Source organism: Xenopus laevis, chromosome 3S (genome assembly GCF_017654675.1).
Source record: "Xenopus laevis strain J_2021 chromosome 3S, Xenopus_laevis_v10.1, whole genome shotgun sequence".
NCBI lineage: Eukaryota > Metazoa > Chordata > Amphibia > Anura > Pipidae > Xenopus > Xenopus laevis.
This window is the reverse complement of record NC_054376.1, coordinates 130,530,560-130,548,231: the sequence shown is the minus strand read 5'-3', so window position 1 is coordinate 130,548,231 and position 17,672 is coordinate 130,530,560. Positions and strand designations below refer to the sequence as shown.

The window sequence follows — 17,672 nt, the reverse complement described above, 5'->3', positions numbered from 1 at the left end:
TATCATTCAGTAAATAGATCCCAATAGAAACATGTGACTCTATAATAACCAGTCATTCCCACTGCTGGAAAGTTCATGTAGGAGAGACTCATATCATTCAGTAAATAGATCCCAATAGAAACATGTGACTCTATAATAACCAGTCATTCCCACTGCTGGAAAGTTCATGTAGGAGAGACTCATATCATTCAGTAAATAGATCCCAATAGAAACATGTGACTCTATAATAACCAGTCATTCCCACTGCTGGAAAGTTCATGTAGGAGAGACTCATATCATTCAGTAAATAGATCCCAATAGAAACATGTGACTCTATAATAACCAGTCATTCCCACTGCTGGAAAGTTCATGTAGGAGAGACTCATATCATTCAGTAAATAGATCCCAATAGAAACATGTGACTCTATAATAACCAGTCATTCCCACTGCTGGAAAGTTCATGTAGGAGAGACTCATATCATTCAGTAAATAGATCCCAATAGAAACATGTGACTCTATAATAACCAGTCATTCCCACTGCTGGAAAGTTCATGTAGGAGACTCATATCATTCAGTAAATAGATCCCAATAGAAACATGTGACTCTATAATAACCAGTCATTCCCACTGCTGGAAAGTTCATGTAGGAGAGACTCATATCATTCAGTAAATAGATCCCAATAGAAACATGTGACTCTATAATAACCAGTCATTCCCACTGCTGGAAAGTTCATGTAGGAGACTCATATCATTCAGTAAATAGATCCCAATAGAAACATGTGACTCTATAATAACCAGTCATTCCCACTGCTGGAAAGTTCATGTAGAGAGACTCATATCATTCAGTAAATAGATCCCAATAGAAACATGTGACTCTATAATAACCAGTCATTCCCACTGCTGGAAAGTTCATGTAGGAGAGACTCATATCATTCAGTAAATAGATCCCAATAGAAACATGTGACTCTATAATAACCAGTCATTCCCACTGCTGGAAAGTTCATGTAGGAGACTCATATCATTCAGTAAATAGATCCCAATAGAAACATGTGACTCTATAATAACCAGTCATTCCCACTGCTGGAAAGTTCATGTAGGAGAGACTCATATCATTCAGTAAATAGATCCCAATAGAAACATGTGACTCTATAATAACCAGTCATTCCCACTGCTGGAAAGTTCATGTAGGAGAGACTCATATCATTCAGTAAATAGATCCCAATAGAAACATGTGACTCTATAATAACCAGTCATTCCCACTGCTGGAAAGTTCATGTAGGAGAGACTCATATCATTCAGTAAATAGATCCCAATAGAAACATGTGACTCTATAATAACCAGTCATTCCCACTGCTGGAAAGTTCATGTAGGAGAGACTCATATCATTCAGTAAATAGATCCCAATAGAAACATGTGACTATAATAACCAGTCATTCCCACTGCTGGAAAGTTCATGTAGGAGAGACTCATATCATTCAGTAAATAGATCCCAATAGAAACATGTGACTATAATAACCAGTCATTCCCACTGCTGGAAAGTTCATGTAGGAGACTCATATCATTCAGTAAATAGATCCCAATAGAAACATGTGACTCTATAATAACCAGTCATTCCCTTTGTATAAAGGCTGGAGTGAGTGAATGTGTAACATAAAGAATTCGTTAGTTTAGAACGAAAAAAAAACCACCCAGACAAATTATACTTTAAAATCACAAAGTCTTTATTAAGAAATAACTTCCCTAAACTCCACTTCCGCTCTTCCTTCAGAAAAGTCGAAAGGGCGACCATCCATCCTGCGGGGCTCGATTCCATCTCCCTGGCTCTTCTACTGACAGCTCTTTGGTGGAGGAGCAGCGCGGGGGAGTGGGGCATCAGCAGCTCCCCATCCTTTTCCTCTTCTTCCTCTGCCCGTGTCTTCTCCCACCACATCTGCAAACAGCAAAGGCCCCTGGATCTGTCTCATTCGGGGCCCTCGGGACTTTGCTCAGTCTGTTCCTCCGTGATATTACCTGTGTGCCCATAGCTTTGCTGCCCAGTGTGGGGGTTGGCACCAGTTAGAAAGGGGGAGAGTACAGGTCTCTCCCCGCAGCCCCAGCAGCCTTATACTTTGCCATTTGTAGATGTGGTGGGAGAAGACACGGGCAGAGAAAGAAGAGGAAAATGATGGGGACCCACTGATGCCCCACTCCCCCGCGCTGCTCCTACACCAAAGACCTGTCAGTAGAATAGCCAGGGAGATGGAATCGAGCCCCGCAGGATGGATGGTCGCCCTTTCGCCTTTTATGAAGAAAGAGCAGAAGTGGAGTTTTGGGAAGTTATTTCTTAAAATTTTGTGATTTTAAAGTATAATTGGTCTTGGTGGGTTTTTTTTTTGTTCTAAACTAACGAATTCTTTAAAAAAAAAATTTGATGTTACTGTTCCTTTAAGGCAAAGGAAATGCAGATAAAATATGATCTGTACTTGCAGGTTAATTTCTGTATGACAGTGTCCCTTTAATTGTCGCTGAGTCAGTGGAGTGTTAGCTCTCTTTGCCCACATCATGGTACTTACACTGTTACACCCCATTGTCCTGACAAGTGGGATTATGTCATTGCCAGATAAATCTTCTCCTGTCTCCTATAACAATGCCGTACCAGTGCAGGCTGCGGCGTAGCCATCTCCAGCCCCCCATGTACACGAGCTACAGAATGTGTGTTACATTGTATGTTACACTATCTTGTTATATTTACATACTGTATATAATCCCCACTGCTGTGCTGTGACATTATACATCATTCCCATCAGTCCCTGCCCCAGTGAGCTTACAATCTAAGGTCCTTATCACATTCCCATCAGTCCCTGTCCCAGTGAGAATGCAGTCCCTGTCCCAGTGAGTTTACAATCTAAGGTCCTTATCACATTCCCATCAGTCCCTGTCCCAGTGATCTTACAATCTAAGGTCCCTATCACATTCCCATCAGCCCCTGTCCCAGTGATCTTACAATCTAAGATCCCTATCACATTCCCATCAGTCCCTGCCCCAGTGAGAATGCAGTCCCTGTCCCAGTGAGTTTACAATCTAAGGTCCCTATCACATTCCCATCAGCCCCTGTCCCAGTGAGCTTACAATCTAAGGTCCCTATCACATTCCCATCAGTCCCTGCCCCAGTGAGCTTACAATCTAAGGTCCCTATCACATTCCCATCAGCCCCTGTCCCAGTGAGCTTACAATCTAAGGTCCCTATAACATTCCCATCAGTCCCTGCCCCAATGAGCTTACAATCTAAGTTAGCTTCTTATTAGGGCTTCCCAGACATAAAAGTTGATGTGCTATCTCTATGGGATAATAATGATCCCACCTTGTGGCCTTGTTTCCGGGTGCTTTAGCCCTAGCAACCAGACCAAAAGTGATCAGTTTGAAGCCATGAGAGCTGCTAAATAAGGTAAATCAATGAAATCATTTTAAAATCAATTCATTTAAAAGAGTTTTTAAAAAATAAGTTAAAAAAAACAACATTATGGGATTGGGAGAATACCAAAAAATCTAGAAATGTACATGATTTTTCTTACTCTTTCCTAAAAGCACAAAATATTCTGCCAAATCCAAATCCAAAAATCTGTGAAAATGTAGAAATCGGGGAAATGCATTATAAATTAGCAGGACCACCGAGAAATTGTGTGAAATTTTCAAAATCCTAAAATTGTGGTATGTTAAATGGACATTTCACTTTAAATCTCCCCCCCCCCTTAGATTGTAAGCTTTGTGGGCAGGGGGCTCCTTCTTCCTGGGTCTCTTAACATGTAGGACGGGGAGGCAGATTTACTCATTTTTTAATTCGTTTATTTTTCCAAAAACAGCTGAAAAGAAATTCCAAGCCTTAATTGCTCTTGATTTATATTAATATATCTAAAATCTTGAATTGGACAAATCAGTGAAATTTGCGGAAAAATTAAATTGCCGCAAAAATCACATTGTGTAAGCGATTGGATTCGGAATGTTTGCTGTGATTTGGAATAAAGAAACTGAATTCCAGGAGATTTATTCACATTAACCATTGGCCCGAGCTAAGGGCGATTCTTACAGGCTGCTGCTTTACTCTATAGGCCCTGTGAATTAGGAACGTCGCAGTTCTGTGGCCCTGGAGAACTGTGTATATGGGAGAGCGTCAGGCTGATATACAGACATTTTATTCGACACACGGGACTCGGGGGTCCCTTTCACTTATTACTGAGCACACGACTAATGTACACGAGCTGTTGCTTCTGTTCTAGAGCTGTTCTAGGTAATACAACTACAGACTGCACCATTGAGTAGAACTATAACACCCAGTCATTTACACACCGACATGTTAGAACATAAAGAAAAACACATAGACACATAGAAAAATATTTTATTTCTCAGTAGCGTTTGTTTGCGCGTCATACGTTAAAGTCGTACATTAAGCACACGGCTACACAAATACTTGCCTGGCTCAGTATTCCCTTGTTGGGACATCCATTGTACCGTTACATATATACAGTATATATACATATAACATCTCTGTTCCCTTTGTCAATGAACCAATATGGCAGCTCCCACCCAAACATACACAGAAGGAATGTTCTGGGTGCACAATAATATTTCCTGTTATACTTCCACTAGACCCTGTTATACCAATATAAAGGTAAGGTTTCCCATTAGGTGGGAGCCCAAATATCTCCCACCATCTGTCTTTCCAATTAGACCTTCCAGGATGATGGCACTTTAAGCCTTAAAGGGGCAGTAGCACTACATTCCAACACCTATATAGTGAGTATTGTGTATAGCAGCAGTCAGAATTTAATGCATTTATGTTCCTTAAAGTGTCATCGGTGCAATACGGGGGCTGCTATGTTCCCCTGGGGTGGGACAGTGGGTAATGCATTGAAATGAATACACCACTATATAACATTGATTTATGTCTCCCATGATCCCTTGGAATTTGAAAAGGGCCTTTCCCAGAATCCCTTGTTGTAAGCATAGCGTAGATATTATTTTTGCATTTCACCCTTTGGTCCAAGAGGCGTCACCGAGTTGTTGTTAGCCAATCAGGACGAGGGTTTATTATGTATCTGTACTATTAGGTAGGGTAGAGCAAATCTAACTGGGGAAGCTGAGCCAATCAAATGCCTCCATTGCTGAAACAAGCCGTGTTTGTTGTTATTCTTCCCTTTTTTAATGAACCTTCCTACTGTGCAAACCCCGCCCCCGGGCACAATATTCCGCCATTGTTTCGGCTAGGGATGCACCGAATCCACTATTTTGGATTCGACCGAACCCCCAAATCCTTTGCGAATGTGAACCGAATCCGAATCCTTATTTGCATATACAAATTAGGGCTGTTAAGGGGAAAAATTTTTTACGTCCTTGTTTTGTGACAAAAACTCCCGCGATTTCCCTCCCCGCCCCTCGGTTTGGCTTGGCAGAAGGATTCGGCCGAATCTGAATCCTGCTGAAAAAGGCGAATCCCGAACTAAATCCTGGATTCAGTGCATCCCTAGTTTTGGCTCCACGTTGGAATTTTATTTAGTGTTAGTGTTGACAGTTCATCAAAATCTGAAATGATAATAACCCCCCCCAATCACTGGGTTTGGAATTTCCCAGCAAGGGTTAAGCATTTAGTATTTGTGCAGATGGGCCGTGTAAACAGTAAGTGGGGGGGGATATAAAGAGGTGATTGTGCAAAGACCCAACAGAGCACTTAGGGCTAATTATACCAAATACTCGGAAAGCTTCATGTAAAGTCACTTGTCAGCATTGGAATAAAAGCATCTCACATATTCATTCATTTCATACGTGTGGCGCCCGAGCTGGGCCCCTATAGCAGGGTGCATGATGCCGTCAGAGCAGAGTAGGGTAATATAATAATAATAATATTAATGGCAGTACAGCAGGTTTGGGGCAGTGAGAAACAGCTGGAGTTGGAGAGCTGCCATTGGACAATCTTGGTCCTCAAACAATCCCACCCTGTGGCCCTCAGCACTGAGAAGGCGGGGTTAATGGACTCCAACCCCATTTATAGCCAGTGATCAACCCCTTTAGCTACTGGGTCAGATGGGCTGATTGCCCCATGTCTATGATGTATGAATAAATCTGGCTGGACCTCTGCATGGTTGCCCCCTGGCACACAGTTGCTCTGACCATAAACCTCTCATGAGGGGACATTGACATCCATATGGATTTATAGCAAAACATGGGGATTTGGGATCAGGAATTCAGATTGGCAGATACAAATGTGCACTAGTTATGGCACCTACGTTGGTGTCCATGGTGGCACAAGGCTGACCCATCACATACGTACAAAATAAGAGCTGCCAAGATACAGTTGTACGTGCCCTCATAAATGATGCCCTGTGGACCCATGCCAGCCTTATGCAAAGTTCCACACATTATTAATCCATTAAGAAAGTCGTTTGGGGTTAACGAGCAGTATTAGATGTCAGGCAATGGAACAAAGTATGATGGATTTAGCTGAAGAACTTGCACAGGTACCATTCATGGTCAGTTGTGAACTCCATAGACTTCCCAGTTATCTTCACAGATGGATTCTCCAACTGTCTGGTTTTTCTCTTCAACCATAGAGACCTCAGATTGGCAGGATCCTCAACTATAAAATCCAGAACCATGAGTTTTGACCGTAGAATCTTCTTTCATGAATCTCTCTGAATGGAAACACTCAAGAGAACCCATTTAGCATCTTCCACCATGGAGTCCTCAGCTTCTGAATCCTTGACCACCATGGAGTCCTCAGCCTCTGAATCCTTGACCACCATGGAGTCCTCAGCCTCTGAATCCTTGGCCACCATGGAGTCCTCAGCTTCTGAATCCTTGGCCATCATGGAGTCCTCAGCCTCAGAATCCTTGACCACCATGGAGTCCTCAGCCTCTGAATCCTTGACCACCATGGAGTCCTCAGCCTCTGAATCCTTGGCCACCATGGAGTCCTCAGCTTCTGAATCCTTGACCACCATGGAGTCCTCAGCCTCTGAATCCTTGACCACCATGGAGTCCTCAGCCTCTGAATCCTTGGCCACCATGGAGTTCTCAGCTTCTGAATCCTTGGCCACCATGGAGTCCTCAGCCCCTGAATCCTTGGTCACCATGGAATTCTCAGCCTCGGAATCCTAAATATTCCATTCTGTTAGATCTTTTGCTTGGTAGTGTCTGAGAGAGGGGTTCTGAGATGTCAGCGATGAGTCTCTCCTTTTATCCACATTCTGTTGTGCACCCACCTGTGACCCTCTCACCATCTCTCTAGTGTCAGAATGGGTTGGTAGTCATTATGGAACTGTTATTTATGGTCAGCCCCCTTTTTGGATGTCTGAAGGCGAGACTGCAACTCAGAGAGCTGCTGAGGTGTTGAAAGAGACCGCAAAAGACTGTTCTCATGCTCCAACTGACCGTTCCTCTCTGTGAGATCTTTTATCTGTTCTCTAAGGATCTCAACCACTTCACGGACAGCAAATAGGAGGTGAGTCTTTACCAAGTCCTGGAGAGATGGAAGAGAGTGTTAGTGGAGATTCAAGCTCAGTAGGGGGGTACCCCTGGAACTATAACAGGGTGACACCCCAATGTTTCTATTTATCTGTAACCTTGTTATGAGCTAAGGGAGCCCAGTCTGAAGGTCAGTTAGGGGGAGATTTGGGGTGAGTGCTTATTTGTACCCTGGGTGTCCCTGGAACTATAGCAGGGTGACACCCCAATGTTTCTATATATCTGTAACCTTGTTATGAGCTAAGGGGGCCCAACCTGAAGGTCAGTTAGGGGGAGATTTGGGGTGAGTGCTTATTTGTGCCCTGGGTACCCCTGGAACTATAGCAGGGTGACTGTTACCCCAATGTTTCTATATATCTGTAACCTTGTTATGATCTAAGGGGGCCCAGTCTGAAGGTCAGTTAGGGGGAGATTTGGGGTGAGTGCTTATTTGTACCCTGGGTACCCCTGGAACTATAACAGGGTGACACCCCAATGTTTCTATATATCTGTAACCTTGTTATGAGCTAAGGGGGCCCACACTGAAGGTCAGTTAGGGGGAGATTTGGGGTGAGTGTTTATTTGTACCCTGGGTACCCCTGGAACTATAGCAGGGTGACACCCCAATGTTTCTATATATCTGTAACCTTGTTATGAGCTAAGGGGGCCCAGTCTGAAGGTCAGTTAGGGGGAGATTTAGAGTGAGTTATTATTTGTACCCTGGGTACCCCTGAAGTTACCCCAAATAACTGACACTGTTTGGATAAGTTTTGGGGCAGGTACTTACCATGGCCTGCTCAATTTTGTTGTCAATTGCTACCAAACTGTTGCTGGAAATACTGGGGAAAGACAAAGGGAATGTTGTTAGTGCAGAATTTGTGGATCGTATTCTCCTAATATAAATGTAATACACAATTCAGCCACTAGAGGCCCCACTGAGCAGCTGCAGGTTAACTTGGCCATAGACGCAGAGATCCGATTGTACGAATCCTCGATTTATACGATTTTCGGACCGTGTGTGGAAAGTCCCGACATTGTTCGTCCCTTGTAGATTTTTCAGAGGGAGACTGTCACCAGCTTTGTCAGACATAACTATCGTACGATTACTGTAGGGGCAGAACATCGGCTCATCTCTTCTTTTATTACTTTATTTAAACTGAAGGTCAGTGGCAGGTTGGGAGATGGGGACGTCCGATGATTCGAGGATTTGAACGATCAGATCTTTGCGTCTATAACCAGCTTTAGTCACAGACTCTGCAGGGAAATAAATCTCACAGCTCTGTGTCTGGCACTGACACCCCCTCATTCTAGGGGCCCTGTCTGTAAAGGGGAAGTAAGAGCTGAGAACTTGTGTGAATAATAAGTGGGTGCTAAGGACGTACCTTGGGTCCCCCCATTGCCTGTCACTCTATTTACTGGTCCTTTATTGTTGCACTGCCCGTGGGACAACTCTACACTGGTCCCCTATATGAGGGTTTGGGGGTGCAGCTTCTGTATGAGACCCCTGGGCCAGTCCCTATAGGATCTAATATGTAACTGGGATTCCTGAGAGCAATGGGGGGAGGGGCAGCTGGTGCTATTAGTGTTAGTGGGGCAGGTATTGGGCACAGTGGGAGCTCACCTGTCATTGTCCCCTCCCACACAGAACACAGATCTCGCCAATATCAGACGCTCAGTAAAGTCGTCCCGTTGGGCTGGAGAAGTTTCAGGGTGAGAAGCAGCAACTGGGGCCTCCAATGGGCTCTGTATTGGGGCAGAAAGCTGTACGGGGAGAGAGAGGGGTCATTTAGTGGGGAGCAAATCAGTCATTTGTTGTGATGCCCCTCCCACTGAGCACCAACATGTCACAGCACTGTACAGAAATTACACATCATTCCCATCAGTCCCTGTCCCAGTGAGCTGACAATCTAATGTCCCTATCACATTCCCATCAGTCCCTGTCCCAGTGAGCTTACATCTAACATCCCTATCATATTTCCATCAGTCCCTGTCCCAGTGAGCTTACAATCTAAGGTCCCTATCATATTTCCATCAGTCCCTGCCCCAGTGAGCTTACAATCTAAAGTCCCTATCATATTTCCATCAGTCCCTGCCCCAGTGAGCTTACATCTAACATTCCTATCATATTTCCATCAGTCCCTGTCCCAGTGAGCTTACAATCTAAGGTCCCTATCACATTCCCATCAGTCCCTGTCCCAGTGAGCTTACAATATAAGGTCCCTATCACATTCCCATCAGTCCCTGTCCCAGTGAGCTTACAATCTAACGTCCCTATCATATTCCCATCAGTCCCTGTCCCAGTGAGCTTACAATATAAGGTCCCTATCACATTCCCATCAGTCCCTGTCCCAGTGAGCTTACAATCTAAGGGTCTTATCACATTCCCATCAGTCCCTGTCCCAGTGAGCTTACAATCTAACGTCCCTATCATATTCCCATCAGTCCCTGTCCCAGTGAGCTTACATTCTAACGCCCTATCATATTCCCATCAGTCCCTGCCCCAGTGAGCTTACAATCTAAGGTCCCTATAACATTCCCATCAGTCCCTGCCCCAGTGAGCTTACAATCTAACATCCCTATCATATTTCCATCAGTCCCTGCCCCAGTGAGCTTACAATCTAAGGTCCCTATCACATTCCCATCAGTCCCTGCCCCAGTGAGCTTACAATCTAAGGTCCCTATCCCATTCCCATCAGACCCTGCCCCACTGAGCTTATTTCGAACTCATTCACACACACTAGGGCGAATCTCATCAGGAGCCATGACACTGCCTTTATGTATTTAGGACCCGTAGGCAGCAATGCTTACACTCTAATATGCACCTCCCTCTGTAAGGTGATACAGGCAGAAGCAGCTGTGAGTCTAAGGGGGTAAGAGAGTGGGTGAGTCTCTTCCAGCAGTAAATAAGAGTGGGGGGATTGCTGTGCCCCTCACACTGACACTGGGACAATAGATGAAGGGAGGCTGCAGGGAGTAGGAATGGGCCCAGGAGTGACGGCCAAAACTAACAGCACAGGAATGAGGAGGAACAAAGAAATGAGGAAAGAACAGAATGGAGACAAGTGGAAACCACCAAATAAACGTATTTGCCCCACTTACCTCAATTCTTATATCTGAGCTTGTTCCTTCAACCAGCACTGGGGCCCCTTGTGACCTTGGTGCCTTCCCTCCAGCTCCTGGGGAGAGAAGTAATGGGGACCGGAGAGGAGAGGCGCGTGGGAGCCCCGAATCCAGAGAGTGTCCTGCCCCAACCCTGATTGTAGAGCCCACCTCTGGGTGATAAAACTCCACACAGCTCCAGCGCCCTCTCTTGTACCGACGCCCCCCACCTAAGGGTGCCTGGTCCAGTCGCACCACCCGAAAGCGAGAGGTGGGGGGTGAGCGGAGTCCATTTGTGGGTGTGGGGGAGGGAGAGCCTTCATTGGCTACTGGTGAGACTGGAGAGGTCGGCTGGTAGTCACTAGTCACACTGGTGATCTGGAAGCCACTTCGTTTCTTGCCGAGGCTCATTGCCGGAGATCCTGTAAAATAACAACCAAAGAATGTACCCCCTGCTGTAAATGATAAGGATATCACTGAGGGGTTGTTCTGTGACCATATAAAGGCACAAGGCTGCAGGCTGAGTTATACAGGGAACTCTGAGTATCACTCATGTATTATAAGGGATAATGTACCCCCTACTGTAAATGATAAGGATATTAGAAGTCACTGAGGGATTGTTCTGTGACCATATAAAGACACAAGGCTGCAGGCTGAGTTATACAGGGAACTCTGAGTATCACTCATGTATTATAAGGATAATGTACCCCCTACTGTAAATGACAAGGATATTAGAAGTCACTGAGGGGTTGTTCTGTGACCATATAAAGACACAAGGCTGCAGGCTGAGTTATACAGGGAACTCTGAGTATCACTCATGTATTATAAGGGATAATGTACCCCCTACTGTAAATGATAAGGATATTAGAAGTCACTGAGGGGTTGTTCTGTGACCATATAAAGGCACAAGGCTGCAGGCTGAGTTATACAGGGAACTCTGAGTATCACTCATGTATTATAAGGGATAATGTACCCCCTACTGTAAATGATAAGGATATTAGAAGTCACTGAGGGTTGTTCTGTGACCATATAAAGGCACAAGGCTGCAGGCTGAGTTATACAGGGAACTCTGAGTATCACTCATGTATTATAAGGTATAATGTACCCCCTACTGTAAATGATAAGGATATTAGAAGTCACTGAGGGGTTGTTCTGTGACCATATAAAGACACAAGGCTGCAGGCTGAGTTATACAGGGAACTCTGAGTATCACTCATGTATTATAAGGGATAATGTACCCCCTACTGTAAATGATAAGGATATTAGAAGTCACTGAGGGGTTGTTCTGTGACCATACTGTATATAGGGAGAGAGACTTGCCCCAGCAGAACATACACTGTATATATAATGTATCTCCCCTACTGTACACATTCAGTTTACCCCCAGTTTCTCTTTTCTCCAGTCAGCTCCACTCAGAGGAAAGCTCCGTCTGTTACACTCACATTCGGCTCCTGTCCCCTCACTCTCAGATATAAGGTGCAACTCTCTCTGTCACCCCTGTGGCCCCTGTTCCTCCTCTCCTTCTATTGGTCACTGACTCCTTCGCCCACTCTTAGGAACATTCAGCTCTAACTCTCCCCCACCGGCCCCATTTCCCCACTTACCTTCCCTCCGTGTGACTCCCCCTGGCTCCCCAACTCACACCCAGGGATGCTCCATGTCTCACACGACTCCCGGAAACTTTCTCTTCTCACAGCTGCTGCTTTCTGAGTCTGTCACTTCTTCTTCTGTTGCCTGAAACAAGTCTCTGTCCCTCTCTCTCTCCACTTCTGACTCCCTCCCTCCCTCCTCGCTCAGCCTGTTGATCTCCTGTGTCAGGAAGTCCAACCTCTTGTCTCTGTCTCTCCTCTGCCTCCTTCTGCCTCTCTGCCCTCCTCCTCCTCCTCCTTCCCTCCCTCTAACTCTCCCATTCACTCTTCCTCAACTTGTCTCTGCCCCTCTCTCTCTTACACTCCCGTCCTCCTCCTCCTTCTCCAAAATCCACTGCACCCCCTACTCTGTGTAGCCTCACCCCAATCTGCTGCACTTACCTGCTAATAATGGTCACCTGGTCTATATAATGACTTAGGGGAGGGTATTGTAAGTAATGTATCAGTGTTTGCAGATGAGACAAAACTATCAGCCCAATTAATTCCATCCAGGATGTGGCACTTGCAACAGGATCTTGACTAACTGGCAATCTGGGCAGCTAAGTGGCAAATGAGATTCAATGTTGATAAATGTAAAGTCCTGCACCTGGGATGTAACAATATCCACTTATACCCTTAATGGGACTGCACTAGGCAAATCCATAATGGAGACGGAGCTTGGAGTCCTTGTAGATAATAAACTTGTCTGTAGCAAGTAATGCCAGTCAGCAGCATCAAGGGCAAATAAGGTCTTGACTTGTATTAAATGGGGCATTTAAGGAGGATATGATCAGTATATTAAGGAGGAATGATGATCACTATATAAATATATATGGGGATATGATCACTATATATAAATATATAAGGTGATATGATCACTATATATAAATATTATAAGGGGGATATGATCACTATATATAATATATAAGGGGATATTGATCACTATATATAAATATATAAGGGATATTGATCACTATATATAAATATATAAGGGGGATATGATCACTATATATAAATATATAAGGGGATATGATCACTATATATAAATATATAAGGGATATGATCACTATATATAATATATAAGGGATATTGATCACTATATATAATATATAAGGGATATGATCACTATATATAAATATATAAGGGGGATATGATCACTATATTATAGATATATAAGGGGATATGATCACTATATATAAATATATAAGGGATATGATCACTATATATATAAATATATAAGGGGATATGATCACTATATATAAATATATAAAGGATATGATCACTATATATAAATATATAAGGGGATATGATCACTATTATATATATATATATAAGGGGATTGATCACTATATATAATATATAAGGGGGATATGATCACTATATATAAATATATAAGGGATATGATCACTATATATAAATATATAAGGGGATATGATCACTATATATAAATATATAAGGGGATATGATCACTATATAATAAATATATAAGGGGATATGATCACTATATATAAATATATAAGGGGGATATGATCACTATATATAAATATATAAGGGGATATGATCACTATATATATATAATATGATCACTAATAATAAATATATAAGGGATATGATCACACTATATAAATATATAAGGGATATGATCACTATATATAAATATATAAGGATATGATCACTATATAAATAATAAGGGATATGATCACTATATATAAATATATAAGGGGGATATGATCACTATATATAAATATATAAGGGGGATATGATCACTATTATAAAATATATAAGGTTATGATATTATAAATATATAAATATATATGATCACAGGGATATGGATCACTATTATATAAGGGGGACTATGATACTATATTAAATATATAGGGGATATGATCACTATATATAAATATATAAGGGGATATGATCACTATATATAAATTATATAAGGGGATATGATCACTATAGAATTAAATATATAAGGGATATTGATCACTATATATAAATATATAAGGGGATATGATCACTATATATAAATATATTAAGGGGGATATTGATCACTATATATATAAAATATATAAGGGGATATGATCACTATATATAAATATATAAGGGGGATATGATCACTATATATAAATATATAAGGGGGATATGATCACTATATATAAATATATGAGGGTGATGTGATCACTATATAGAAATATACGGACAGGAATGAAATAGAGAGAAGACTATCCCTGTGTAAATGTAAAAGAAATATTGTATATCTGCTATTTGATGCTCTTGGCACATCTGTGTGTGGCAGATAAATAATATATTTCTGCTTGATTTTGCATTTACCAGGGGATGGTGTAAAGAAACGCCATAATTTCAGAAAAAGGTAAAATTTGGAGGGGGGAGGTGTAGAATATATTTGTTCTACTGTCTCCATCTTACCTTAGAGTCTTCATCTTGCCCTACTTTCTCCATGGTGCTCTGCTGTCTCCATCTTGTCCTGCTGTCTCCATATTGCCCTACTGTCTCCATCTTGTCCTACTGTCTCCATCTTGTCCTACTGTCTCTAACTTGTCCTACTGTCTCCATCTTGTCCTGCTGTCTCTATCTTGTTCTTCTGTCTCCATCTTGTCGTTCTGTCTATATCTTGTCCTACTGTCTCTATCTTGTCCTACTGTCTCCATCTTGTCCTACTGTCTCCATCTTGTCCTGCTGTCTCTAACTTGTCCTACTGTCTCCATCTTGTCCTGCTGTCTCTATCTTGTCCTACTGTCTCTAACTTGTCCTACTGTCTCCATCTTGTCCTGCTGTCTCTATCTTGTCCTACTGTCTCCATCTTGTCATTCTGTCTCTATCTTGAACTACTGTCTCTATCTTGTCCTACTGTCTCTATCTTGTCCTACTGTCCCCATCTTGTCCTACTGTCTCCATCTTGTCCTACTGTCTCCATCTTGTCCTACTGTCTCCATCTTGTCCTACTGTCTCCATCTTGTCCTACTGTCTCCATCTTGTCCTACTGTCTCCATCTTGCCCTACTGTCTCCATCTTGTCCTACTGTCTCCATCTTGTCCTACTGTCTCCATCTTGCCCTACTGTCTCTATCTTGTCCTACTGTCTCTATCTTGTCCTACTGTCTCCATTTTGTCCTACTGTCTCCATCTTGTCCTACTGTCTCCATCTTGTCCTATTGTCTCCATCTTGTCCTACTGTCTCCATCTTGCCCTACTGTCTCCATCTTGTCCTACTGTCTCCATCTTGCCCTACTGTCTCCATCTTGTCCTACTGTCTCCATCTTATCCTACTGTCTCCATCTTGCCCTACTGTCTCCATCTTGTCCTACTGTCTCCATCTTGTCCTACTGTCTCTATCTTGTCCTACTGTCTCCATCTTGCCCTACTGTCTCCATCTTGTCTTACTGTCTCCATCTTGTCCTACTGTCTTTATCCTGCCCTACTGTCTCCATCTTGTCCTACTGTCTCCATCTTGTCCTACTGTCTCCATCTTGCCCTACTGTCTCCATCTTGTCTTACTGTCTCCATCTTGTCCTACTGTCTTTATCCTGCCCTACTGTCTCCATCTTGTCCTACTGTCTTTATCCTGCCCTACTGTCTTCATCTTGTCCTACTGTCTCCATCTTGCTCTACTGTCTCCATCTTGCCCTACTCTCTCCATCTTGTCCTACTGTCTCCATCTTGTCCTACTGTCTCCATCTTGTCCTACTGTCTCTATCTTGTCCTTCTGTCTCCATCTTGTCCTTCTGTCTCCATCTTGTCCTTCTGTCTCCATCTTGTCCTACTGTCTCCATCTTGTCCTACTGTCTTTATCCTGCCCTGGTGTCGCCATATTTATTTGTCCATGTTGTGTTGCCATATATTTGCTGATAACCCTTCACTCATTAATCCTAAAATAAATGGCTTTGTGGGGCATGCAATTTACAGGTCCAAGGGCAGCCATTATTTGCACAAACATACTGGCAGTTTTGTAGGTTGTTATGGTTACCATCCCTAGCAACCAAAAGAAAATGTATCTTACAGGATAGAGAGCCATAGAATTGAAAAGCAAAAATGAATACATCAGAAAGTGAGAAATAAAGTCAGTATACAGGAGTCCCTTTGCAGTAAAGACAATAGAAGGAAAGCCTGGGAGACCCAAGTATAGATCAGGTGATAGAGCAGCCAGATATCATGAGAGTGTTCAGCCGTCTTGTCTAACCACTTCTGAGGCCTCAGGCGCTGGAGGGTGTCCTCTCACATTCCGTGTGCTCATGGCGAATCTTCAGACAGTGAATCCATGTGTCCCGCCCCAGTCTTACGCTTAACATGAGATACATTGGCTCAGCAGTCGGAACTGACAGGTTTCCCCGGTTAGTGCTGTTGCTATGCATCAGGGGCAACCAAACTGGTGGATATGTTGCTCATATTACAGAATATCAGAACTTCATGGAATCCATGTCACATGCAACAACGAGGCACAGGGAGGCCTGAATATTTCTGCATGGGATTGGGGGGCCTAACCCCCTTCCTGCCTCATTCGTGTGCGTTTCAGGCCCGTCATGCTCCTTTAGGTCAGACCTGTTGAATCGTGTGCTTTGTTCTTTTCAGCTACACAATATGACATTGCCTGAATAAGAACAAAAAGAGCATTTTGTATCTTCTCAATAGGCACCCGGCGAGTGTTTGTACTTCATGTCCCTGAAATATTATAAAGGACACGACTCCCACTCACACAAACGGGATCCGTTCAGTCGCCTTTTTACTCTCTTTGCTTTGAAGCCAAACACTGGGCTAATGTCACATCCTTATGTATCACAATCATCACATTTATTTCCCTTTAGTCTATTTATGTCATTAACAACCTCAACATTGACTCTGTATTATGCCCAGATCCACGTCTTATGGCACAGCAATTAGTAGCAGTTATTTTATATCACCAATATGGCAGAACCAAGGAAGCCCGGCAGCAGCCATACTGAAGAGGGGGTCCAAGGAGCAAGAAGTACCAGGATCTCAGGGAAGGTGGAGAGAATGCCCAACCCTGGATGAATTTAGATGTGTCATTGACAAGTACAGATACGTTGTTTCTTTGCCCCCCTCAAAGTAATCAAAGTGCAGAACCCCATGGCTCCCCACGTAGGACCCTTCCTATATATTTATCTTTATTCCCTATTAATAACATTGGGATCACTGACCTTCCTATATATTTATCTTTATTCCCTATTAATAACATTGGGATCACTGACCTTCCTATATATTTATCTTTATTCCCTATTAATAACATTGGGATCACTGACCTTCCTATATATTTATCTTTATTCCCTATTAATAACATTGGGATCACTGACCTTCCTATATATTTATCTTTATTCCCTATTAATAACATTGGGATCACTGACCTTCCTATATATTTATCTTTATTCCCTATTAATAACATTGGGATCACTGACCTTCCTATATATTTATCTTTATTCCCTATTAATAACATTGGGATCACTGACCTTCCTATATATTTA

The 17,672-nt window shown here is 42.9% G+C and overlaps 1 protein-coding gene across 1 annotated transcript; it reads right to left on the bottom strand.

The window, feature by feature from the left end:
- Positions 1 to 6,417: 6,417 nt before the first annotated feature.
- Positions 6,418 to 12,426, bottom strand: LOC108703563 (TSC22 domain family protein 4). The gene is made up of 5 exons (XM_018239755.2): positions 12,155 to 12,426; positions 10,551 to 10,972; positions 9,073 to 9,212; positions 8,239 to 8,290; positions 6,418 to 7,467 (listed from the first exon to the last, which is right to left on the bottom strand). Exons 2-5 carry the CDS (start codon positions 10,959 to 10,961, stop codon positions 7,270 to 7,272), a joined length of 801 nt encoding a protein of 266 aa, XP_018095244.1. The 5' UTR covers positions 10,962 to 10,972; positions 12,155 to 12,426; the 3' UTR covers positions 6,418 to 7,269.
- Positions 12,427 to 17,672: the final 5,246 nt, after the last annotated feature.

Bases quoted from the DNA above. Each gene is read 5' to 3' on its own strand.
- LOC108703563 (XM_018239755.2), bottom strand. From the start codon at position 10,961: ATGAGCCTCGGCAAGAAACGAAGTGGCTTCCAGATCACCAGTGTGACT. The intron at 8,291-9,072 runs GTGAGCTCCCAC...GTCTTTCCCCAG, and splicing joins GTGGGAGGGGACAATGACAG to TATTTCCAGCAACAGTTTGG. The intron at 7,468-8,238 runs GTAAGTACCTGC...CCATCTCTCCAG, and splicing joins ACAAAATTGAGCAGGCCATG to GACTTGGTAAAGACTCACCT.